Source organism: Candoia aspera, chromosome 2, assembly GCF_035149785.1.
Source record: "Candoia aspera isolate rCanAsp1 chromosome 2, rCanAsp1.hap2, whole genome shotgun sequence".
Lineage (NCBI taxonomy): Eukaryota > Metazoa > Chordata > Lepidosauria > Squamata > Boidae > Candoia > Candoia aspera.
Window position 1 is genome coordinate 232,261,218 of NC_086154.1, and position 24,995 is coordinate 232,286,212.

At 41.6% G+C, this 24,995-nt stretch overlaps 1 protein-coding gene across 1 annotated transcript in view; it reads left to right on the forward strand.

Annotated features, from left to right (window-relative positions):
* The window catches only part of FCHO2 (FCH and mu domain containing endocytic adaptor 2), an 86,922-nt gene that overhangs the window by 36,161 nt on the left and 25,766 nt on the right, over nucleotides 1-24,995 (forward strand). The window contains exons 10-16 of the mRNA XM_063295506.1: nucleotides 5,914-5,986; nucleotides 7,592-7,616; nucleotides 10,416-10,473; nucleotides 11,342-11,520; nucleotides 14,202-14,226; nucleotides 17,085-17,127; nucleotides 24,189-24,283. Of these exons, the coding sequence (XP_063151576.1) occupies nucleotides 5,914-5,986; nucleotides 7,592-7,616; nucleotides 10,416-10,473; nucleotides 11,342-11,520; nucleotides 14,202-14,226; nucleotides 17,085-17,127; nucleotides 24,189-24,283 (498 nt within the window). The remainder of the gene's footprint in view (nucleotides 1-5,913; nucleotides 5,987-7,591; nucleotides 7,617-10,415; nucleotides 10,474-11,341; nucleotides 11,521-14,201; nucleotides 14,227-17,084; nucleotides 17,128-24,188; nucleotides 24,284-24,995) is intronic.

Consider the following 24,995-nt stretch of genomic DNA (forward strand, 5'->3'; position numbering starts at 1 on the left):
TCGGCCTGCTCTTTGTAGGCCGCCTGTGCATCCTTCAGCGCTGCCGTGATTATTGGCCACGATTCCGCAATCTTCCGTCCCCAGTCGCTAGCGTCCACCTGGGGTTCCGGGGGTTGTGGTAGCTCCGGTATGGGGACGAAGTCGCGCCCCGAGACTACCTCGGAGTTTTCCCCGTGCTCGTGTGGACGGCGTTGTTGTATGCGACTTCGGCGAACGGGAGCAGTTCGGCCCAGTCGTCTTGATGATAGTTGATATATGAGCGTATGAATTGCTCTAGGGTGGCATTGAGGACCTCTGTGGCTCCGTCCGTCTGGGGGTGCCAGGCAGTGGATAGGGCCTGTTGGGTCCCCGTCAGCTTTAGGAAGGCCCGCCAGAATTTAGAAGTGAACTGTGTGCCCCTGTCGGTCACCACACGTGCGGGACATCCGTGTAACCTGTACACGTGGATGAGGAAGAGTTTGGCTAGTTGTTGTGCGGACGGGACCGACGTGCAGGGGATGAAGTGGGCCTGTTTCGAGAAATAATCCTTCACCACGCAAATGGCCGTTTTCTTCTGGCTGGGTGGGAGGTCCACTATAAAATCCATGGAGATTTCCTCCCATGGGTGGGAGGGTTCTGCCACCTGTTGTAAAAGCCCCGCGGGTTTGCCTGGTGCCCGTTTGGCCCTAGCGCACGTTGGGCAGGACGCTACGTATGCTTTCACGTCTCGTCTTAGCGCGGGCCACCAGAATTGACGCCTTGTTAGGTGTAGGGTCTTAAGGAACCCAAAGTGTCCCGCTTGCTTGGCGTCGTGTGATCTATGCAAGATAGCTTGGCGTTGCGAGTCCGGGACATAGATTCTGCCTTCCCCCCATGCCAGGTCCTGTGCCATCGTTACCTTGTCGGGGTTTGCCAGGAACCAGGGGTCGGTTTTGAGGGCGGCGGCGAGGTCCGTGCGTATCCCCCCTGGTAGTTGCGGTTGGCGTCGTCTGGTCACAGGTTGTCCCGCCGTCGGTTGCGCCGTAGAGTCGAGCTGCCTCCGAGCGCCGCTTCGGGTGGTCACGGCCATCCCCAGTTGCGAGGCGGATAGGACCGTCCCAATGGTGTCTGGGGCGGGCTCTTCGTCTTGGGGCAGTCGGGAAAGGGCGTCGGCCAGGAAGTTCTTTTTACCCGGCATGAACTTCAGCTGGAAGTTGAAGCGGCTGAAGAATTGGGCCCATCGGACCTGTTTTGGGCTGAGGCGTCTGGGCGTTCGGAGGGCCTCGAGGTTCCGGTGGTCGGTCCAGACCTCGAATGGTTGGGTGGCTCCCTCGAGTAGGTGTCGCCATGTTTCTAGCGCTGATTTTACCACGAAGGCTTCTTTCTCCCAGACGTGCCATCGCCTTTCTGTCTTGGAAAATTTCCTCGACAGGTAGGCGCATGGTTTCAGGAGTCCTGTGGGGTCCTTTTGGAGTAGGATGGCCCCCAGGGAGAAGTCTGAGGCGTCGGCTTGGACCACGAACGGCCGTTCTGGGTCCGGGTGCGCGAGGATTGGCTCCGTGGTGAACAGCGCTTTCAGCTTGTTGAATGCGGTCTGGCACGCGGGAGTCCAATTCAATACTGTGCCCGGGTTCTTGGCGCGTCGGGTGTCCCCCACCCCTTTGGTTTTGAGGAGGTCCGTTAGGGGAAGGGCTATCTCTGCGAACCCCCGGGCGAATGACCTGTAAAAATTCGCGAAGCCGAGGAAGCTCTGGAGTTGGCGTCTGTTGCGGGGGCGTTCCCAGTTCAGCACCGCCTCGACTTTTGCGGGGTCCATTTCTATGCCGTCTCCGGAGATTCGGTACCCCAGGTAGTCTAGGCGCGCTTTATGGAATTCGCACTTTGTGGGTTTGGCATAGAGCTGCGCCCTTCTGAGTTTGTCGAGGACTTGCCTGACTAGGGTCACATGTTTCTTGTGCGTTTTAGTGTAGATAAGGACGTCGTCTATGTAGACAAGGACCCCTTTGAACAGGTGTTCATGCAGGACCTCATTGATGAGCTGCATAAACACCCCGGGGGCCCCCGCGAGTCCGAACGGCAGCACTTTGTACTGGAAGGCGCCTAGGGGGCAGTTGAACGCAGTCTTCCATTCGTCCCCCTCCCTGATTCGGATGCGGTAGTACGCCTCGCGAAGGTCCAGTTTGGAGAAGACTTTGCCCATGGACAGGTGGGCGAGCATGTCTTTCACCAGGGGTAAGGGGTATTTGTTGGACAGGGAAGCCGCGTTTAGGCCCCGGTAGTCGGTGCAGAGCCGTAGGGTGCCGTCTTTCTTCTCCCGGAATAAGATGGGGGCTCCGACCGGTGAGCATGCTGGCTCTATGAATCCCCTCTCTAGGTTTTTATCGATGAACTCCCGGAGGGTTGCCATCTCCTTCGGGGTCATCGAGTAGATCTTTGGTCTAGGTAAGGGGACGTCGGGCAGCAGGTCGATCCGACAGTCCGTCTTGCGGTGGGGGGGTAGTTGGTCAGCTTCCGCCTCTCCGAAGACCTTGGAGAAGTCGGCGTATTGTTCCGGTAGGTCTGCCGTGGTAGCGGCGTTGTCCTATGTAGTCGCCTCTGCTCGTCCCACAGTGGGGTTGGTTCTGCCCGCCGGAACTGGTGCCCGATACTCGCCGTCACCAAATGTGAAGGTGCGGGTCTCCCAGTCGATGCGTGGGTTGTTTGTCGCGAGCCATGGCATTCCCAGGACTGCAATGGGTCGTCCGATGTGGGTGACGACGAACGATGTGCGTTCGGTGTGAGTGCCCATTTGCAGGGTGACCGGCTCGGTTTGCATCGTGGCTGGTTTCCCTCCCGCTGTTGAGCCATCCAGCTGGTGGAATGCCAACGGCTTGGGGAGGGGGAAGCAGCGGAGGTCGAGTTTGGCGACTAAGTCGGGGTGGATGAGGTTTTTTGAGCACCCCGAGTCCACTAGTGCCGCGGCCGTGGTGGCTCCGTTGCCGGCAGAGAGTTTGATTGCCGCCATTATCACGGAGCTTTCGCCGTTCCGTCGAGGTGGTCCGCGCTGCTGTCCCACCGCCTGCCTCGCAACGCGTTTCAGGGCAGGCGGGGAGCGTTTCCCGCCGGCTGGTCTGGGTCTACGTCGTCCTCTTCCCCCCAGTAGGCGTCCCAGCCTTCCTCTGGTGTCGCTGTGGCTCCGGTCATTCGGCGGTGAGGGGGCGGCGGCGGGTTAGGTGGTTTGGGGCTAGTTTTCGGGGTGGGTTTAGGCACACTGGTCGGCGGTCGGTTGGCGAAGCAATCTGCCGTCTTGTGCCCTAGTTTTCCACACCTCCCGCAGGGCCCCCGATTAAATTTCTTCTTTGGGTATGTGGGGCCGGCCGTCCCCACGTGTGATGCGGGTACCTTTTTGCAGGTGTTGTTCGTGTCTTCCGTAGTTGTCATGAGGAAGGTGCGGTGCGCGTGTTCTGCTTTCCCCGCGAGGTGGATCCACCCATGTAGAGTTTCTGGGTCGTCGCGGTAGAGGGCCCATTGAAGTACGTCGCGGTTGAGCCCCCTTTTGAACATTTCCAGCAGGGTGGTCTCGGACCAGTCGTTGACCTTCCCTGCGAGGGCTTTGAACTCGAGGGCGTAGTCCGGGACAGTGCATGTGCCCTGTTTAAGTCTTTGGAGTGTGCTTTTTGCCCTCACTTTGGCTAGTGGGTCCTCGAAGTAGCTTTTCATCTCATTGATGAAGGCGGGGAAGTTGGCGAGGGCAGGGGAGCTGGACTCATACAGTTGGACGTACCAGTCCGCCGCCCGGTCTTGTAGTTTGATCGCCACGGCAGCGATCTTGTCCGCTTCGGAGTCGTAGGAGTGTCCGTGCCTCCCCATGAACTCCCTGGCGTTCGTGATAAAGAACGACAGTTTCGCGGGGTTCCCATCAAAGAAGATGGGGAAGTCCTTTGGGGCCCGGGCGTTTTGTGCGCCCCTTCCTCTCGCTTCCCGGCCTGTGGTGTCGTCCGCCTGGGCCGTTTGTTGACCTTCATTTGGCCCGTGGGGGTTCGGCGCTTCGCTCGGGGTGTGGACCTGTGCAGGGACGTCGTTGGGCGGCGCGGGGGGCATGAGCGACTGAAGCATGGTCCGGAGTTCCTTCAGTTGGGTCTCCATGGCCGCGAGTCTAGCTTGTGCGTCCTCGTCCGCGATCCGCGCCGCCGCTGGGGCCGGTTCCATCGGTGTGTCGGCGGGGGTGGGTTGCCGGTGGGGTTCAGTCTCTCTCGGCCGTTGGTCCGCTTCCTCCGCCGTCTGCTGGGTTGCTTCATCGTCTTCCCCCGTGCTTACCGCCGTTGGGCTGCCGCTCCACGCCCGTTGCTGGGGTGCGATGTGGGGCGCGGGGTTCTCCGCTGGTCTCGGGAGGTATGTTGTTCCCTCCCGTGGCCGGGTTGCCTCCGTCGCCATCTCCCCTTGGGGTTGGAGCTGAGGCTCGGGTTGGGTCGGGTGGGCGTCCATGGCTCCGGGAGTCCGCGGTGCCTCTGGCCTCGATCGGTCCTCCTCTGCTTCTTGCCGTGCGGCTCGCCCCCCTTGTCCGCGTCGCGCCGGCCTCATCTTCCTGGTCTTCTCACCGTCTACTCCTCCCGCGGCTCGTTATCGTCTGGTGGGGCTCGGCGAGGCTGAGTTTATGACTCTCAGCTTTATGTCTTGCGCTGCCTACCTCCGAGTAATACACAGACGCTGATTCCGTGAAACAGGCTCTGGTTTATTCGCAGTGTAGATACAGTATAGGAAAAAAGCTGAGAGTGACAGGAGCGCCCCGGTGCGGGGTTTAAATACCCCGCGCCGGTCAGCGCCCCCTCACTCGCGGTTACGTCACCCCCCTTTGTCCAACACGCTGTCCTGCCGGTAGGTGAGGGGTTGCGAGGCCCCGCTGGCGTTCTGGGATCGCCCATCATCGGTTTCCCTATTCCTCCGGTGATTGCTGTCAGCTGGGCGATCTCCGTTGCGTTAGCGCTAACAGCTTGGGTGTGCCTCGCGATCCGTTTAGCCATTGTCTCTTGTCCTTCAGTCTTTGTAAGTTGATGGCTACTTATCTTGAGCCCCTTCCCCTGTTTCCTTGTTATTGTCATGTGTGCCATTGCGCTGATGTCTTCACAATTATATTCCAACTAGGCTTCATTATGTAAGATGGTCTGCATTTCAAGGAGCATTGAGTCACCAGGCTATTTCTTAGATAATAACCATGGCCTATTATTGAACTGTGAGTTCTATCACAACTTAGGAAAGTTAGGTAGAGGCTAGGATGGTGTGACATTAGTGTGTTACGATGTTGTTGTTATAATTATTCAACATAGATGCCACCCAATTCCAATCGCCTCTGGGCAGCTCACAGCATGAAAAGTGAAACAACAAAATGCACGCAAAAAATAAAAATAAAATAAAACATATAACAATAAATAAGATGGCAAATAAGGGGCTCCAGCCAAGGGCTCCAGCCAGCCTAGCCCAAAGCCTGTTGATGTAATTAACTCAATTGCCTTTTGATCAGCACAAGGAAAACATTAAGAGGCCTAATCCACAGACCTAACTGGGTTTTGATTCCATGGAAAGTTGTGAGCAAATTTGAAGTGGTGGAGGTGCACTGTGTTTGCCTGGACAAGCTGCCTTTCAACTTGACCAAGCAGACCAGGGCAGGTTTAACAGAGTAGAGAAGGGTCAAACAAGTCATTTGTAATTTTAGGGGCTCATGGCACCACAATGTTTGAGAACCCCTGATGTAACCAGAAATCTTGATTCAGTGTCATGTTTAAGAATAAAAAAATTTGAAGCTTAGTCTGGTGTAGGAGTATTCCAGTTTATTGGCAGTACTTTTGTATATGTGTATAATGACATACAGTAATCTCATGAAATAAAGTATTTTCATATTTACTATACTTGTGCATTATTTCAATATATACTGAATAATATATACATTTTAATTTTCACCTAATAATTATTTATTTACAGGAATAAAGCCAAGAAAAAGGAAGCATTTTGGATTATCAGGGATTATAAAGAAGGAAAAAGATCCAGAATCTATGTAAGTATGTTTCAGACAAAAATATTACAAATGAAAGCAGAAAAATAATGTCATAATTCTTACTGTAAAATGTCATGAGCTTCTGTTTTTTAAAGACTATTAATAAATTTCAGATTTATGCTCTTCTAAACCTGGAACATGGGTGCCCATTTTTAATAATGTTAATGAATTTCATATATATATTCTTTAAACATGGACATTTATGTTAGCTACTTTGTGCAAGATAAGATCACTTGTCAGTTCAAACTATAAGTGTATTCCAACAATAATTCCAGAGCTGAGAACTTTCTTTATCGGACTTAAGTTATGTACTGTATTTTATGCCCTTTGCTGTCAAGGAGAGGAAAGAGAATTTGATCAATCATAAGAATCAAAGGACAGTTTGCTAACCATTTGTTTTGTCTTAAGTCCTGGTCAAAACTCTGTGTGGGGGTGATTGATGAAGTTTCTCAGGAACCTCTCAGCTCTATATTACACTCTATTCTGCTTTCACGTCTGTGTTAGTGTAAGTGCTGTTTTAAATTGATAGTATCAGGATTGAGGGAATTCTACTGTCCCAAACAATCTGGAATAGCAACAAACTCTAATCCCTAATTGTCAACCTTTGCCTTCACCATTTTCTGTCAAACAGAAATAGAAATTTCTTTCTGGTTTTTCTTCAGAATGGCAATTTACTATGAGTTAGAATGTTTATTTTCCACAACCAGCTTTTCTTTTGATACTGACATTGGTTGTATCTTTAAAGGGAAGGTAAACAACTGAAACTGATTTGCCAAAGAATAACCTTAAAAAGCAAAACAGTGTTTTTACAAGATATATTTGATATGCATAATATGAATCTTGTGATTACTTTCCAAATTGATCTGATAGTATAATGTAATACCAACCAAGCAAAAATGTTTTCAATCACTACTGCTGACCCTTCTCTTGGGGATTTTTCTATTTTGGAAGGGGTTTGCACATACCTGGAAAAATTAATCCTCATAGCAGTTTTTTCTTAACTTGGGTTAGCATATCAATTTTACCAATTTCTGGGGAGTTTCAAAGTGTATTGCATTTTGTAGTTCCAACAATGAAGGAAGCACGTATGCTCTCTGAGCTGTGTGAGATTAATCCACATACCTTTGAATAACATTCTATCCGGTATAAAATAAAGTTTTGATCAGTTATATATTTTTTAACAATGCAGCTGTTTCTTTTACCATTTTCTAAAGTGCAGTTGCTGGTTGGTTAAAAAAAATGTGGCATCAGAATTATGGAATTCACTTGTCCAAGAGTTTCTGTCCACTTCTCTAATACGTTTGTATAGGAAATGGAACAATTTTAATTCCAGCAAGACTTTAAATCATCTTGTATTTTATTACCAGTATGATTTTTATTTGCATCTTCTACATTAAGTACACTGTTGTTGTGTTTATATATGTGTAGTCTTAACAATTTTTAACTGAAATTGAAAGATGTAAGTCTTTTCTTGACTAAATAAATGTCACATACACTGATTCACTGATTGCAAAGATGGTAAGGTTATATATATAGCAGGATAAATTCAGAAGATTCATATAACAATTGCACAATAATCTGATTTATTGGTGTCTTTTTTTACAGAGAATGTCCAGATGCAGATTCAGTAGTAAGTAGTTTTAATTGAAATATATAAGAATAGTGTTAAAGTTTCAAGGAAGTGTATGCCCTCCATCAGTTTTATTTCTAACTTTCTTTGGACATTTTATCAGAATTTAATCCAAATGGCAAAAAGACAGAACTTTCTGTGGCTGAAATAAAATTACAGTATGTATACATGCAGAAGAATAATCTGTAAATAATGACATTATACTGGTATTGATTCAGCAGGACAAGTTATTATTCCACATGGGCAACTGGAATATGCTTTGACCTCTTGGCAAAAATTGGGGTCATGCCAACTGGTATGAACGATATTCCATGAGAATAAAAACAATTTTCAAATAACTGAGCTTCAGATTCATAGCAAAGTGTTTACATATATTTACAAATACAGTCTTGTTTATCAGAGATACAAGCATTTCAGGTTGATCGTTTTAGTCCATGTTTTCTTGATTTCAGCATATAATGGGGGGGGGGGCATTTTGTTGTTATTGGTCAGTATTGGAGATTAGAACACTTAACCAATCTACCACAAATCTCCCAGAGATGTTATAGTAGATCTAAATAAAACTTCTGCCTTCTCAAACAGTAGTATCTTAGCAGAATGTTACAGAATTAAGGCAGTTTACATCTAGGTTATTTTGTTGCTATTATGGTCAGGTATTTTATCAGTTGGTCTCTACTTTGTCTTCTATACTTTGAAATAAAAGTTATTAGGTGCAGTGAAATAAGTAGATAAAAACTGTTAGACCAAAAATTTTAAACTAACAAAATTTAATCAAGTATTTGTAATACTATTTTTGAATAATTACATGGAACGGATAGTTAGTCTAAGTCAGAAATTATAATCATCTGAAAAACTATGGAGTTTAGTTCCTCAGAGAATATTATTTTACATTACAATCCAAAGCAACTCTTGACAGGTATTTTATAGCCTGTAAGTAGAAAATATTGTATACGAAGTACTTCTAGGAAAGCTAATGAACAAATATTTTGTCAGAAGCTTCCATCAGTGATTGATATTAGGTTTTCTTTTCCATTCAAGATAGCTATCAAAAAAATTATGTAATATTCACCCAAGCTACACAGACTGTGTTGACTTGATAATTGGAAAATTATTTGAAAAGTAAGTGTTGCGCTTTTCGGAACAAAAAATGGTCAGGCAGCCCTGCATTTGTTCTTTTATAGTATGTAATACAACTTCACTATTATTAATTTAATAATTAATAAGTTAAATAATACAGTAATGGCAATTTGGAGAAAAGGATTACTGTACACTGAAGTAAAGTTTTGTCCTATGGGATTGAGGATAATAGTGCAGAGTTATGATGATTATTTCCTTGGGCCAACTGTCACATATCATGGCTACTTTGGGATATGCTAATGAATAAAGATAGAATTTATTCCATTTATTCAATGCCTAATCTAATATGAATTCACTGTGGTCAACAGCTTCTCTGAGGATGCATGTCCTGGATGGGACAATTCTGGTAGGAGGCAGCAGTCCTCCAGGTACCTGAACAAGTACCTTTTATAGATGTTATAGGTTAGAATCAGCACTACCTGGAAACCTATTGGTAACCAATATAGCATCCATAGGACAGGTATAGGTACTCTTAGCAGGTAACAACACCCACCAATAACTGAGCCACCATATTTTGTACCAATTGGAGCTTCCAAATGGTCTTTGAAGGCAGCTCCTGTAGAGTATGTTACAGTAGGCTAACTGTATAGTAATGAGGTCATAAGTCACATTTGCAAGAATGGGGGTTAATTATAGGATTTACTGTGTAATTACAGGGGTTACTGTACTTTGAGGTGTCCAAGCAACACCATTTGACTTCCTGACATATGAGAATGGAAATATTGTAAAAAGTACTTATTCCCAAATCTCAAGTGATCCAGATGGGTACTTGGACTGATGATATGGAGAGGGCAAGGAGTCATACTTCCTCTGTTGATCTGAAAATAAATATCAGCCATAAGGGTGTGTAAAATATTTCAAACTGGTACTGCTTGCAGTTTAAAAAACACCATTCTGAGTTCAAAACTCAGAACTTTTTTCACGTTTGAAGCAGAATATTACATTCATTTTATAGGTATGAAATGGGCATGTCAAATTCAAATGTTCAAACTATTTTGCATACTACTGATCTTCAGGCTGTCCAGGGCAGTCTGAAACTCATGGCCTGCTCTGAAGCCAGTTTGAAATAGATAAGATAAATGGTTTGTGAAATGTTTCAGAACTGAAATAAGGGTGCAGTTCATTTTGAAGTTGAACCACTTCTGGTAATGGGATGTTTCAAGGTTAGAATGTTCCGATCTTCAAACATTTTATATAACTTTGTCAAGATAATCCTCTTCCTGCAAGTCATAGATCAAAGGATGATTGGCTTTGGTGGCTAACCGCAAGGAGTTGCACTAATGCCTATGTCTCTGGCACTACCCTATTATTTTTGAAGTCTCCACTCTTACGACTTTCATAAGTAGATTAAAATAAAATCTGCCAGGATATTAAGCAGGTGGAGGAAGGCCTTAAAGATGCACTTAAAGGTCATGGGCATGTTGGGAAGGTTGTTATTTTGAAGGGCCCATTTTGAGAGTGGCACTTAGCACTTGCTCTTTCTGCTTTGAGAAAGATCTCTTCAGCCAAGGCTTTTCAGACTGAATTAATAGACTGTTTTCATGTAGTACTCTTTAACCGTTTTCATGTAGCATTTTTAACTGTTTTCATGTATTTTAATCTGTTTCCATCTAGTATGAGTTATACTGAAAAATATTTTAAAATAAGTTGTTTTTCTTTCAGAACATTCCAGATGTAGATGATGAAGGGTATAGCATTAAACCTAAAGATTGTCAGAATATCCTTTGTTGATAAGTTATTATACATTACTTTAATATATAAAGCACTAAAGTGGTTTTATAAACCTTAAACATTCTATTTGCAGTAGTTGCATACGGTGATATTATTAATTAAGTCAGCGTTCTCAGACTATGGGTCTCAACCCCAAGAGGGTTGCAAGATAATGGACAGATGGTTGCTAAAGAGTGTTTTCCTCACAAGCTTGCCATTTTGATGCAAAAGTATTCTGAATGCAGAGCCTCACAACAGTTCCACAGCCCTGTTCTTTCTTTCTTTCTTTCTTTCTTTCTTTCTTTCTTTCTTTCTTTCTTTCTTTCTTTCTTTCTTTCTTTCTTTCTTTCTTTCTTTCTTTCTTAACACACTACTTTTCCTTTCAAAAGAAAGGTAATCATGCCTGGAAGGGTGAGGCTTCTATGCAAAACTCTGACCTTCATTCTGCAGAGGCAATTATTACAGCCCCTGGGAAGAGGAGAAGGGCTGTGAGGAAGCAGCAACTGCAAAAGTATTGGGAGGGACAGCCAGAGCTAGGCTGGAAGGGACAGAACAGATGCGCTGTCTCTTATCTCAGTGCAGCTACACTGAGAGTGCTAAAGGCACCTTACAGCTTGCCAGTGTTTTGCAAGCTGCAGCATTTTAAGAGGAGTTTTATGGAAAGCTGATTTAAGGCAATAAGACATCCTTTCCTTTCCATGATATAAGGACTACAATTTAATTATTAAATATAAGGAGTATATTTATTTCTTGCTCGGCCCTAACCCCAATGAGAAATCAGTTTTATTCATTCAGTGGGTTGGGATACATTCATCATAGAACTGTCTGAGAACCCTGCATTAATTGATCAATCAACCTTTTCCTTAACTGCAAATAACATGCCAAAGAAAACCACTTCTATTCCTCAACTGATTCTGACTCTGAAGATGATGAGCCAAGAAAGTTCCGTGTGGAAATCAAACCTGTGCACTCAGACTGTAGTTCTCATTATACAGTGCCTTCTTTGGATGAATTGAAAGAATCAATAGGGAACATCACACTTTCACCAGCTATATCTGTAAGTAAACTTTGCACACTCTTTAGTATAGTGGGGACAATATGCCATGACAAATACTTTCTTAGGAATGTTAATTCATTCAGCACAACTATTTTTAGAATGTTGCAGAATGTAGTATTAAACTTTTCAGAGAAGTAATGAAACAGTGTTACATTCAAGGAAGTACATGAATACAAATAGAGAAACAACATCAAAGGAAAGAAACCAGCTAGGTCGGTTAGCTTCATTGTTTACAAAGGACTACCCTAATCTAATATGTGAAGCTATTTTCTACAAATCTGTCCAGCCCTGCATCATATACCTGTTCAGTAAGCACAAATAGTATTTTTAGCTCAAACCAGCATCATTTGTACATTGAAGTCAGGTGCTGTAGTTATGTTCAGCTAAAGAGAGATTTAAATTACTTGTGACCTGTGAGAGCTAGAAATTTTGCCAGTTAAGTCCTACCCATTGCTTGATACAAAGTAATATTTTTGTTAGACTCCTTTATTCATACTATCTGAAATGTGAGAAACAAGAAAAGAAAAGTTTCTTCAGTATAGCCAGTCACAGAAAGTTTACTAAGCAATAGCTTGCATTTTGTAGGGATGATCTGGAGTAACAACAAATCCTCTTTTCCCAATCTGAATTTGTTTCAAGATTTTGGAAGTGAAATCATTCCCATTACCCAGTATTTCACTCCCATTGTCCATTGACTTTCATTCAGTTGCAATTATGAGAAACTCTCCCAGATGTCATGGGGAGAAATTAAAGTGTTCTGTTTGAAGATATTTCAAGTTAGTCCGTAGATTCCACTTTATTTATTGGTGAATACTTGTATACAAGGTAATCAACAATCCTGGTAGTTAACAATAATATATTCAAAAACTCCATAAAAGACTAATATTTTTTTTTTTTTTAAATGGTGCTAACTACTTTATTACAGCTTTCAACTTTATATAAATTGTGGGAGTGGGAACATCATGATAGTGTAGATTCTAGAGGCCCAAATTTACTCTAGGATGGATAGTTGCAACTTTAAACATATGCTATGTTAGGGGACACTTTACAAAATGCAATCAAGCAAACAGTGGTATTATCAGGTCAGTGAATTTTTTTTAAAGAAATGTTGCCCTTAAAAACAATAGAATTATTTTTAAACTTTATTTTTATTAACGCTGTAGCTTGATGCTTCAGCCTTGAAAGTTAGAAAAGAATGTCTTTTTGTACATATAACATGTACAAAACTTGTATAATTATGTTTTCCTTATTTTATTTCTCATTCTAACAGAGACATAGTCTTGTAAGTATTAAATCATATTTAATTAGCAGTATCATACTGCTTAATAATAAGGAAGTGATGCAGCTAGAATATTGTAACTGATTTTATATACTGTAATGTTTTGTGATTGTAATATGCAGTTCACTCAAAGCTGCCAGTTAGTTTATGCCATGAAAACTATAGTTGTTTGTCCTGGCAATAACCAATTAACAATAAGACAGACAATAAAATCCTAAGTGTATTTTTAAAAAGTTTGTTTCTGGTTCTGTCAAAAGATAAAGAAAAAGAAATATTGCAATTAATTTCCATGTTGCTGGATTTCCTTAAAATAGGAGGTCATCAGCCATTTCAGACCTGGAGTCTAATTAGCCTTGTACCAAAAGAACAGGATCTGGTTTTACTCTTCTTTACCACTGGAAGCCAACAATTTTCTTGCTAATGTCAGTGTTCTACCATGATGAATTACCATCTTCTTCTCAGCCACAGACCTATAAAAGACGGAACATAGCATCTGTTGTAATAGCACTGGCCTTCTGTGACCTTCCTGATGTCTTTTTAAGCTCAGTATGATTTGGACAGTGAATTCTGCCATTCTTCTTATCTTAGAGGTGAAAAGTAGTTGTGCCTTACAAGTCTAAACCTAAAAAAAAAAAGTCCCTTGTCTTCCCCAAGTCAAAGCTGGAATGGGGCTTGTTTACAAGCTGCACTTCCAAGGCAGCCCTTAGAGGTGATTTTCCTTTCTTTCAGGAGGTCCTGACAGGCACCTAACCTTCAGCAATATGGTTCCAGTAAACAATATTCATTTTTGATTGGCCATGCAGTAATTAATACCTCATACCAAGGGAGTGAATTGGTGTATCAATTTCATACAAGCTACTGTTATGATTTATTTTGTTTATCTAGGTCTTTTCCAACATTTAGTTTCTTATTAGTTAAGTGCACATTTTTCATGGTAGGTTCAGAATTCGGAGCACCGTGCAGAGGCTATTTGAAACCACCTTTATAGACCTACTGTTATAAATGCAGGTTATTTGAATAATTGGCTTCCAGTATAGAGTGATACCTGTTACTTAACTTGTCTATAGTTGTTTTTATTATTATTATTTAGAAATGCATATTAGCCAGCCTCACTAAGTCAGATAATTAAAACAGGGAGGACTTCTGTAGTAATGTCAAGCAACCAGACTGGGGTGATTGTATTGCTTAAAATAATTATGAGGTAATGATGCCACCTCATGTTCCAAATTTAAGATCCTAAACATTAACCCTAGATACTTTATTTATATCTGTCATTCATTTTTCTAAGGCTAATATCCGAGGTTGTCTTTTGAATATTTTCCTGCCTTCAACTTCTCCCTTAACTTAGAAAGAAAATAATATGTGTTTACTAAATTTTGTTTTTTCATTACCATACGTTTAGGCACAAATGAACCGGAATGCATCTAGTAAGTGTGTCTGAACTGCTGAATATCAGTGACTTTTTCTTATGTTTATATCGGATTAATTGTCCTTTTAATGAAAATAGACTTGTGTAATCCATGTTTTTTGTACATGAAAATGTATATATAATGTGAGTACTAGGCAATCAGGTTTTCTTCTGTACTGAGAGTACTCAAAGCAGTCTTTTCCCAAAGTAAGCAACTTTAAAAAGCTGTATTTTCGGCCACTTGCCCAAAATATAGATATACAGTATATCCTTAACACAATATTTGTTAATGGTGGCACTATCATATTTGGTGACGTAAAAGGAAATTTGAAAGATTCTGACACTAGAATATGTATTGCACAATAAATCTTTATGTCGGTATCAAACTGAGAAAGAGAGAGTTCCCTTCAAGTTATGATAAATATTTGTAGCACTTTTAACATGTAGATAACTATATGTATTTCTTCAAGTGGTTTTCTTAGAGCCCCGTAGGCTGTATCTGCTAAAAGAATTAGTCGTCATTAGAACAGCAGAGAGAACCGATAAGAACAAACCTATACATTTTAAATCTATACTCCTACATACTCAAAGAGTAAAAAGTTCATTTCTTTGTACAGCCAGACTAGACAGGACATTGGAATCTATGATGATCACCAAGCCATTGCTGAGATGGTTTTTTCTCCACAACCTCTAGACACATTTTTGAACTCACTCTTTCTTTTGCGGACTTTCCCCTCCACCCTACCCCGCCAATCAAATTTCATCCAGTTCTGTTCAGTTTTCAGAAATTATCATACTGAGGGGCCGACAGAATTCTAAGCTCCTTTATATAATTAATTTCCAGCATTCTGTTGGGTTGAAAAGAATAAAAATGGCACAAGAAGAAAGGAAAACCTAATCTAAATGCCCCTCTCCTACTTCTGCTTACTTTTTAAAAACATCTCATCTCATTTATACCTTGTTCAATACAAAAGTTCATATATTACCTATATGTTGAATTCCCAGGGAAAAAAAGTTTATTTCAATGTAGTAATCTAAGACAGTTCTTTTTTCCCGTTGAAGCAAATATTTGTAGCTCAGGGTTGAACTGTGGAGTCCTTGGTGCTCTCTGAGCCTTGTTGTTTTCTTGCAGACGTTTCATTGCCAGACCAGGCAACATCTTCAGTGCGAAAAGGGAGTGGGCCTTGCTCTCAGTTTATATACCATAGATTGTCCAGCTTGTGATGGTGGAGGTGCTGTTCTCTCCTTGGGAGTTCCTTGCTTGGGCTGTTGTTTGATGCTTGGTTGATTGACTGAGTTAGTAGTTCCTTGATTAAGGTATAATGTACTGTTCAATTGTTCATCTGGTGTTAATTCTAGTGTTAATCTTTGTGTATCTGGGTGTTGATTGCTGGCAAGGAGATGTTCTGGTCTTTTGGCTTTTCTATTGTCTCTTTTGAATGGTATGTAAATGTTGTTTACCTGTATGCGTCTGTTGCTGGCTGCTTTGTCTGAGTGCCAGGCTTCCAGGAATTCTCTGGTGTTTTTGGATTTGGCTTGGTTTAGGATGCTCACAGTTTCCCAGTCAACCAAGAATTGTTTAGTCTGTCCATGTGTTGTGTGATTAAGGAGTTCTCATCGTGTCTTCTGACTACTAGTTGGTGCTCGTGGATGTGCTCTGCTAGTCTTCTGCCTGTCTGTCCTACATAGTGGCTGCTACAGTCCTTGCGCTGTATGTTGTAAATAACTCCTGTTTTTTCTTCTTGGGCTACTGGGTCTTTTAGGTTACTTAAGATGTTTTGAAGAGTTTTGAAGAGTTTAGTTGGTTTATCACCATAGCACACAAATCAACCAAAGCCCACAACAGCCCAATCAAGGAACTCCCAAGGAGAGAACAACACCTCCACCAACACAAGCTGGAAAGTATATAAACAGAGAGCAAGGCCCACTCCCTTTTTGCACTGAAGATGTTGCCTAGTCTGGCAATGAAACGTCTGCAAGAAAACCTCAAGGCTCAGAGAGCACCAAGGACTCCACATTTCTTTTTCCTTTTCCAGGTTTTAGTTTCCTAAGTGTTAATTACTTCACTGCTAAAAATCAATTTGTGGCCATTTTGATACATGACATGGGCTATCACGGGAATCAACAGGAATTGATTCTTTCCTCAGGAGCTGTTGGGGCTGCTGGCATTGTAGTTTAGCAATATCTGAAGAGCCAAAGGTTTTAGATGCTTTCTCTTCATGTAAGGGAGGGGTGACTACTGATTCAGCAGACAATCTGGAGGATTGTCCCTGTCTTATATGAACACAGAATCAACCTAGAATTCAAAGCTTTAGTTTAGATTAATATATAGAATAAGTTGCCTTTCAGCAGAGTTGTTACGTAAAGGTTTTACAACTTTTATTTATTTATTGCATTGTTTTATATCCCACTTTTTTCCCTGAAGTTATATACATATGTTGCATTTATGACACATAATGGGTAAGTTATAAATGATTACATTTAACATTGCAATCAAACAATACAAGACCTACTGGAGGAATAATCGAATTCTTTCTTTCAACCTTTGAGGCTGCCTTCCGACAGGACAGTTAGTGTTAGATGGTCATATGGTGAGAGAGGAAACAATCTTGCTGGAGCAGATTCAGGCATCTGATAGCGTTGTCATCTCTTTCTTGTTCCTGGAATATCCCCCATATGAGAATTTGTATTAGGAAGCACATCTGAGCAAAATATGGCAAAACCAGATAATTTAAATTGTAGTACATATCAATTTTTCTTCCACATTTGAGTGAGTTTTTGGTTTCACTTTTATCAGTTGGAATTGTACTTTTTATAAAAACCTGGCTGATTTTTGTTAATTAAATATATTTTTAACAATTATATCTTTTTAAATAGGTGAAGAATTAACAAAATCAAAGTTTTCTGCTTCATCTAATGAGTAAGTTTCAACTTCATTATTCATGCTTATTTGAAAGGCATTGAATATTATTTTCCAGGGTATTTTTTCCAGATTGCGGTGTTCACAGCTGGATTTGATACTACAGCTTAGGCACTGGGAAACGTGTTTTGATTTTTCATTTTTAAAATTCATTTCTTCATTCTATTTTGTTGTTAATTTGTGCTCATATAGATAAATATTTGTGTACTGGTTTGGTTCAACTTCAAAAAAGCATTTATAGCATGAATGTGGTACAGTTTTACACTGAGTAACATTTCACATTTATTGATTTTTTTTTAACCTTTGCTTACCATTTTCATAGTGAAATGCAGGATACTACAGTACCAGCAGAATAATAATAGTTATACATTGAAAAGTAACTAGCTATATTATGGTGATTAAACATTCCACATTTGTAAATATAAACTTAGCACTATTTAAAATGAATATATGTGTAAATCATTGTCTTGCTTTTGTAAGACAGCCAACTTCTTATTATGAACAATTACAAGTACTGTTTTCAAATACACTTAGATTGTATAGAGCCACGCGGCAGCAATAATTTTATGGTTGCAGCCCATTGTTAGAAACTAGTAACTTCCTTGTGATCTCCGTTCAGTCACTCATATGGTTCTTTATGTGTGTCTATACTACCTTTGGCTCCTTCTAGAAAAAAGTAGGCATTTTGCTGGCACTCCACCGCTAGTTTCATTGTCTGTGTTCAAGGACGTGTGGCTCTAGCTTTCCTGCTCGGTTTCTTTAAATCACCAGAGCATAGTAACCCTGGTTACTTTTGCTTGTTAAACTAATGGAAAAAAGAGAAACAAATCCTCTTATATTATTTCCAGATGTCTAGAACTTTTTTGCATTTTTCTCTGTTTCTTCTATTATGTCATGTGTCTGCAGGCATTTTACTTGCTTTTTTCCCACAGCCAATGGCTCTAAAAGTAGCTCCTTTCCAGAATTTATTTATTTATTTATTTATTCACATTTCTATCACCGCCCATCTCCCCCTAAAAGGGGGACTCTGGGCGGTTTACAATAAAATTCACCTTAAAACCTCACATCATAAAATCACCAATACTAAAATAATAAAAACATAAATATAAAATCCAAGTGGGAGATTTCCATTCCGTCGGGAGAACTCTACATCACCAGCCACCCCCAGGAAGAGCTATTGCCCTTCCCATCCCAGGGGAGGCGGCAAAACCAGGTCTTCAAGCCCCTCCGGAAGGTCAGGAGCGAAGGGGCCTGCCTCACCTCGGGGGGTAGAATGTTCCACAGGGCGGGCGCCACTGCAGAGAAGGCCCGCCTCCTGGACCCCGCCAGATTAAATTCTCTTACAGACGGGGTCCGCAACATGCCCTCTCTGCATGATCGGGTGGGGCGGGTCGATGTTATAGGGATGAGACGGTCCCTCAGGTAGCCTGGCCCCATGCCATGTAGGGCTTTAAAGGTGATAACCAACACCTTGAATTGGACCCGGAAGCAAACTGGAACCCAATGCAGCTCACACAGTAGAGGTGTTACGTGTGCTGATCTTGGAGTACTCATCACTGTTCGCGCAGCAGCATTTTGGACCAACTGAAGCTTCTGGATACTCTTCAAGGGTAGCCCCATGTAGAGTGCATTGCAGTAGTCTATATGGGAGATGACCAGGGCATGAGTGACTGTCCGGAGGGCATCTCGATCTAGGAAAGGGTGTAACTGGCGCACAACCTGAAGGTGTGCAAAGGCCCTCCTAGCCACGACTGCCACTTGCTCTTCGAGCAGGAGTTGTGAGTCCAGGAGGGCCCCCAAGTTACGCACAGGTTCCGTATGGGGCAGTGCAACCCCATCCAGAACTAAAGATGACAACTTCCTGGATACCAAGGAGCCATCAATCCACAGCCACTCCGTCTTACCAGGGTTCAGCTGAAGCCTGTTGCTCCCCATCCAGGCCCCCACAGCCCCCAGGCACTGAGAAAGGGCACAGACCACATCACTTACTTCACCTGGGATGGAGATATATATCTGAGTATCATCAGCATACTGATGGTACCTCATCCTGTGGTGACGGATGATCTCACCCAGTGGTTTCATGTAGATGTTAAATAGGAGAGGGGAGAGAACCGAACCCTGCGGCACCCCAAAAAGCAGGGGTCGAGGGTTGGATCTCTCATCTCCTATCACCACCGACTGGGACCGGCCCTGGAGGAAGGAGGTGAACCAGCGCAGAACCACGCTGCCCACCCCCAACTCCCTGAAATTTGCTTGGGAGAACAAATTTCCATGCCAGGATTGGTAGTTTCCTGTATACTTGGGAGAAAAAGGTCTCACTCTGGCATTGCTTTACTGATCGGAAAAGAGCTCTTCCCTTGGAAATAGATCCATTTGCAACGGACCAAGGGTTCTACGGTTTGACATGTTTCTTGTCTTGTTTATTGGAGCTAGTCTGAATAATTCTGCTCGATCTTCTGCATGACAGCCCTTTAGAATCTAGAATAATGATTTATCTTGATCTTAGCGCTGTGCTTCTGTTGATTCATCCTAAGATTTTTTTTTGTATCTTCATCACGTTGGTTCATGTTCAGTTTGTGTTCTGCCAAGAAACCCAGATCCTTTTTTGCATATACCGCTTCCCATAGTCCTATACTTATGTCTTTGACTTTTTTCAACTTTTTCCAATAAGGACTTTGCATTTGTTTCTGATAAACTCATCTTGTTGATTTATGCCCATTGTTCCAGCATGTTGGGATCTTCCTGAAATTTGATATTGTTTAAAACGTTTGCAGTCCATCTCTCTTGCGCCAACTGCAAATCTTGATAATCATATTTTCTAAACCCTCATCTAAGCCTTTTGAAAATATGTTGAACAGTATAGGACCTAGAACTGAGACCAGCAGGGAACCCTCAATACTTCCAACTTAACCATTGATATAAATGTGGGGCTTACAATTTTTCAGATAGTTTTGTATCCATTTAAAGATAACATATTTTGCCATCTTTTCTTCTAGAATCTCATGGGAGACTCTGTCAAATGCTTCCTTGAAATCAAGGTACACTACGACTTGTTCTTGATAAATCCATGCGGGTTCTTTCCAACCAGTCTTTTCTAAATATATGCAGACCAACTGCTTAGTCATCTCTTCCAGAGTTTTGCCTGTAATCAGTGTCAAGCTGACCAGTCTATATTTACGGTTCCTGTTTTTGTCCCTCCCCCCCCCTTTTTTTTTTTTAAGATAGGGACACAATTTGTTCATCTCCACTCTTCTGGCACAATGCCTGCCTTCTATGATTTTTCAAAGACCACAGAAAGAGGCTTTAGATTACATCCTCAAGTACTTTAAATACTCTTAGATGTAACTGGTCTGATCTTGGAGACATAAATTTGTTCATGGTAGCCAGGTAGCTAATTATCTCTTTACTTACTCCTTGTGTCAGTTGTTCCGCTTAGATCCATTTGAACTCTGTTCTCTGGGAAGAAGACTGAAGCAGAGTAGGAGCTGAGGAACTCTACTCTCTCCCTGTTACCTTTACTGTCCCACCATATTCTCCAAACAGCAGGTCCACCCTTTCCTGTTTCTCCCTACTACTATGGACAGAGGTAAATGAGCCTTTTTTGTTGCTTTTATCTTCTCTTGCAAACCCAGGATCCTTTTGTGCAATCTACATATACTAGCTACTTGCTGGTATTCTTCCTTGATGATCCTTCATTTCCTAATCATGTCCCATTTAACTCTTAGCTCAGTTAAAAGCTCTCTATGCACCCACGGTGGTTGCTTAAATTTTTCTTCTCATTAGAATGATGTGCTTCTGTATCTTATTTTAGAGCAGTTCCTTGTCCTCTTGCATTCCCTTTATCTTGAGAATTTCTCATCTTGGGAATGTTCCTAGGAACTTACTGAATTGATTCTTCTGAAATCTAGTGTAGATGTAAAATTAAGCCCCAATTTCTCTTTCTGTAGTATCTTTAACTCCATTAACTCCATTTGGGTCACTTCCTCCCAAATTTTGCATTACTTTTACTTATTCTCTATGGTTAGGATCTTATGCAGAAGAACCAGTCAATAAGCAGTCAGGAAACAGCAGCAATACTCATTCAGCAACTTCCCCTCCCTTGGCTCTTCCTCTCTTTGTTCACTCAGTCAATCAAAATCAGTCAACCTAATGGTTTCACCCTGAAAATAGGTTTGCAATTCATGATAGTTCTCCCAAAGATACTGTTCTCATTTAGACTTACCACAAACGAAATGTTAAATCAGAAAGTTTCAGAAACTTTTACAGGTAGTCCTCAGTTAACAGTGGTAATTGGGACTGGGAACTCTGTCACTAAGCAACACGGTAATAAAGCACGATGTCACATGACCGTGCTGACTTATGACAGCAGTTGTGGTCATTAAGTACAATGTTATGTGATCTTCATTTGCGACCTCCTGCCAGCTTCCCCATTGACTGCTTGTGGGAAGCGAGCTGGAAACATTGGAAATAGCGATCATGTGATGTTGGGATGCTGCAAATGTCATAATTGCAAGCTGATTGCCAAGTGCCCAAATCACAATCATGTGACCATGGGGACACTTCAGTGGCTGCAACTTTGAGGACCAGCTGTAAGTCTCCTTGTTTAGTGCTGTCGTAATTTCAAACAGTCTCTGAATGAATGGTTGTTAACCAAAGACTACCTGTGTTGTGTATGTACTGAATATAAATGTACATGTCTTGCATTGGAGAAGATAATAGATAAATAATGATAATATTTATTCCTCATTGTCATCATAATCACAGATTCTGAAGAAAACATTTGCAGAAGAGACAGCATTAGGTCTGTTTTTGCACACATACCTCAAAGCTCACCAAAGCAGATGTTCAGTGATTATAAGGACAGTTTTTCCTTTTTTTTTTAAACTATCATTTTGATTTTTTAAACCTATCAGTATTTTCTTTTCCATCAAGATCTATATTCCTGCAAAGTTTAACCTATGAGAAGGACCATTCTTTGGTTCACAATCTGCAACAATAAGAGGCAGGTCATGGCCACAATTAAAATCTTCAGGGCAGAGGTAGTGGGTTGTCTCCTCTGTGGTGCATAGATCTGCAGCTATCACAGTTATAGAAGTGGACCAGTAAAAATCTCTTAAGGGCCCTAATCCAGCTGCTGATCCCTTATTAAGAGTAGAAACAGTCCTGACTAAATTAGAGGATTAAGTCCAACTGTGCCATCTGAGATACTGACTCAAACTAATCTTTATTCAGCCAGTTTGGTATAGTGGTTTAGGCACTGGGCTAGAAACTGGGAGACAGTGAGTTCTAGTCCTGCCTTAGACACAAAGCCAGCTGGGTGACCTTGGGCCAGTCACTCCCTCTCAGCCCTAGGAAGGAGGCAATGGCAAACCACTTCTGAAAAACCTTGCGAGAAAACTGCAGGGACTTGTCCAGGCAGTCTCTGAGAATTGGATATGATTGAATGGAAAAAAAATCTTTGGTAGCCCTTCACGTTCTTTGACTTTGCGAGATAACTTTATACCTTCATGGGTAATTGAATTAAAGTCCAATTTGAGATTCTGTAGATTTTCCATGGAACTTCTGAGCTCTGTCAAAAATAAAATATTAGATTTTCAAATTAAATTTACAAAAGGACCTAAACTTTACAACAGTCTACAATCTGAGCATACTCAAGATTGACAGCAGCCAAATGCCTTACCAATAATTTTTGTCCAGCAACATGGAAGAACATTACATTAGCTCTATCTATCTATCAAATTTTGCTCATTGTCTTATCTTTAGCTTTTCTGGAAGAGAGGTTCAACAGCATACTTATACAAGATTATTTATGCTGAAGTTCCTTGGAAATCAGTAGTACATGTCCTTCTTTTTGTCCCTTTTATTTAAATTGGCATAAAGACTCAATTATATCTCTTAACAACCAGACACAGCAAAACAGATGCCTGTTTTCTTCTTCCTGTCTTGGCAGTTACCTCAGAGATCATCTCCAGGAGAAGCTAAATTCTGCTCAAACATCATTGCTATTCATCAGAAGATAATTTAGTTTTCCCTGTTTAGAATCTTACATACCTTCAGGGCAGAATTTTAAAACAGTATTGAATAACGATCAATTATAGTTAACCAATTTTTCTTCATTTATTGATGTTTATCTTCCTAGAGGTATCACATAAGTAGCTGTCAGCCCTACAAGGCAGGCTAGATCAAGAAACAGACACTGCATAGACCTAAAACTACTTTTGTTTGAATGGCTATAGTAACAAATTCTTGCAAATCTTGCTTCCCTTCCTCCTTTTATCTCTTCATATGAATTGCAGGGGGGAGTTCTTTAGGCATTTAATTAAATTTAAGAATTGTTTTTAGATATTGGTAATTTGTTTAACAGTCTTGGCAATTCAATAAATTATTTCAGTGTATTTAAAATTTAAATCTTAGAGTTTTTTTTAATGCTCTGTTTTATTTTTATTCTAACTGCCTTAAAATTGTACTCAAGTTTGGTCACTTGCTATAATAACAACATTAGCTAGCTAACTAAGAATAAGTTCATGTAGTTTTTAAATGAATTTATGCACAGTCAGCTATAATTGTACTGGATACTGTAGTAAGTTGACCCAGGATGCACAGGACAATTTTACACCACCCTGTTGCTTTCAGATACCAACCCTGATACAACATACAATGTTACCAGGTTCTATGCAGCAGTGCTCAAAATTCATCTGATTTTACTGTGCTCGGGGCTCAACTCTATAAACTAGATTTAATGAGCCATATGAGAGTGCCTTGTAACTTGATACAGCCTTCCACATACTTCCTGTGCTCCCCTACACCCATCTAAAGCTTCCACCCCTTATTTTAGCTTCTTGCTTTTTATATACTTCAAGTTTTTAATTTATGTATTTTATTCTTGCTTTTTATTTTATTTTTACTCTTGATGTATATTTTTAGATCCTGTATGCTCCTTAGGCTGTTCTATGACTGTAATAAAGATCTGATTGATTGATTGATTGATTGATTGATTTCAGTGAGATGCATTTTATACATATGTATAGTTTGAATTTATTTTCTGATGTCTTGTCCATTAGGAAGAGTAACAATGACCTCTTGGCATGGGACCCACTCTTTAGAAATTCTGGGGATTCATCTTCCCTGACCTCAACAATGTCATCTTCTTCATCAGGTAACATATTTCAGTCAATTGAAAACTGAAATTATGCTTTTGAAAAAATAGACACATACCCAGTAGTGTGTGCTATGTAAAAGTATTATAAAATATACTATTACTGTCATTCAAATCTGGACTTTTTCCATGATACAGTAGCGTAGTTTTTAGAGGAATAATATAACTTCAAGAATCTTTTTGCAATATCCCTCAAAAAATTGTTTTTCTGTTTAATCTTGCTTATTGGATTTTGAGAGTGATTACAATCCTTAGCAGGTGGTAGCACCTGGCTGACCTTGTCTGGGTTTGAAAGGTGAACAGGGTTTGATTTCTTCTTACCTGGATAATCAAAAAACAAAAAAACATCCAGGAGAAATGCAGTGGCAACCCACATCTGTACTGCTGCCAAGAAAAATATTCATGGATGTGTCTCATGTCAACAGGAGTCAAGTTTGACTTGAAGGAGACTTTTCTTTATGATTCTAAAAATTGAAAAGCATGTAATTTGTACAAACAGATATAATCTAGTATCAAAATATGCATGCTTAAGTTTTACTGGCAGCAGTGAAAGTTATATGCACTTGCCCTGCCACCCCTGCTGCCCCCAGCTGACCTTGCCATCTTCTTCCTTCCGTTGCTGATGAGGTGCGCCCAGCCTGGCCCTTTGCAAGGCAGCTGCTGGCAGCGCTTGGCCTTGTTCCCAAGCCAGCATGCGGCTTTCTTGAGAGGC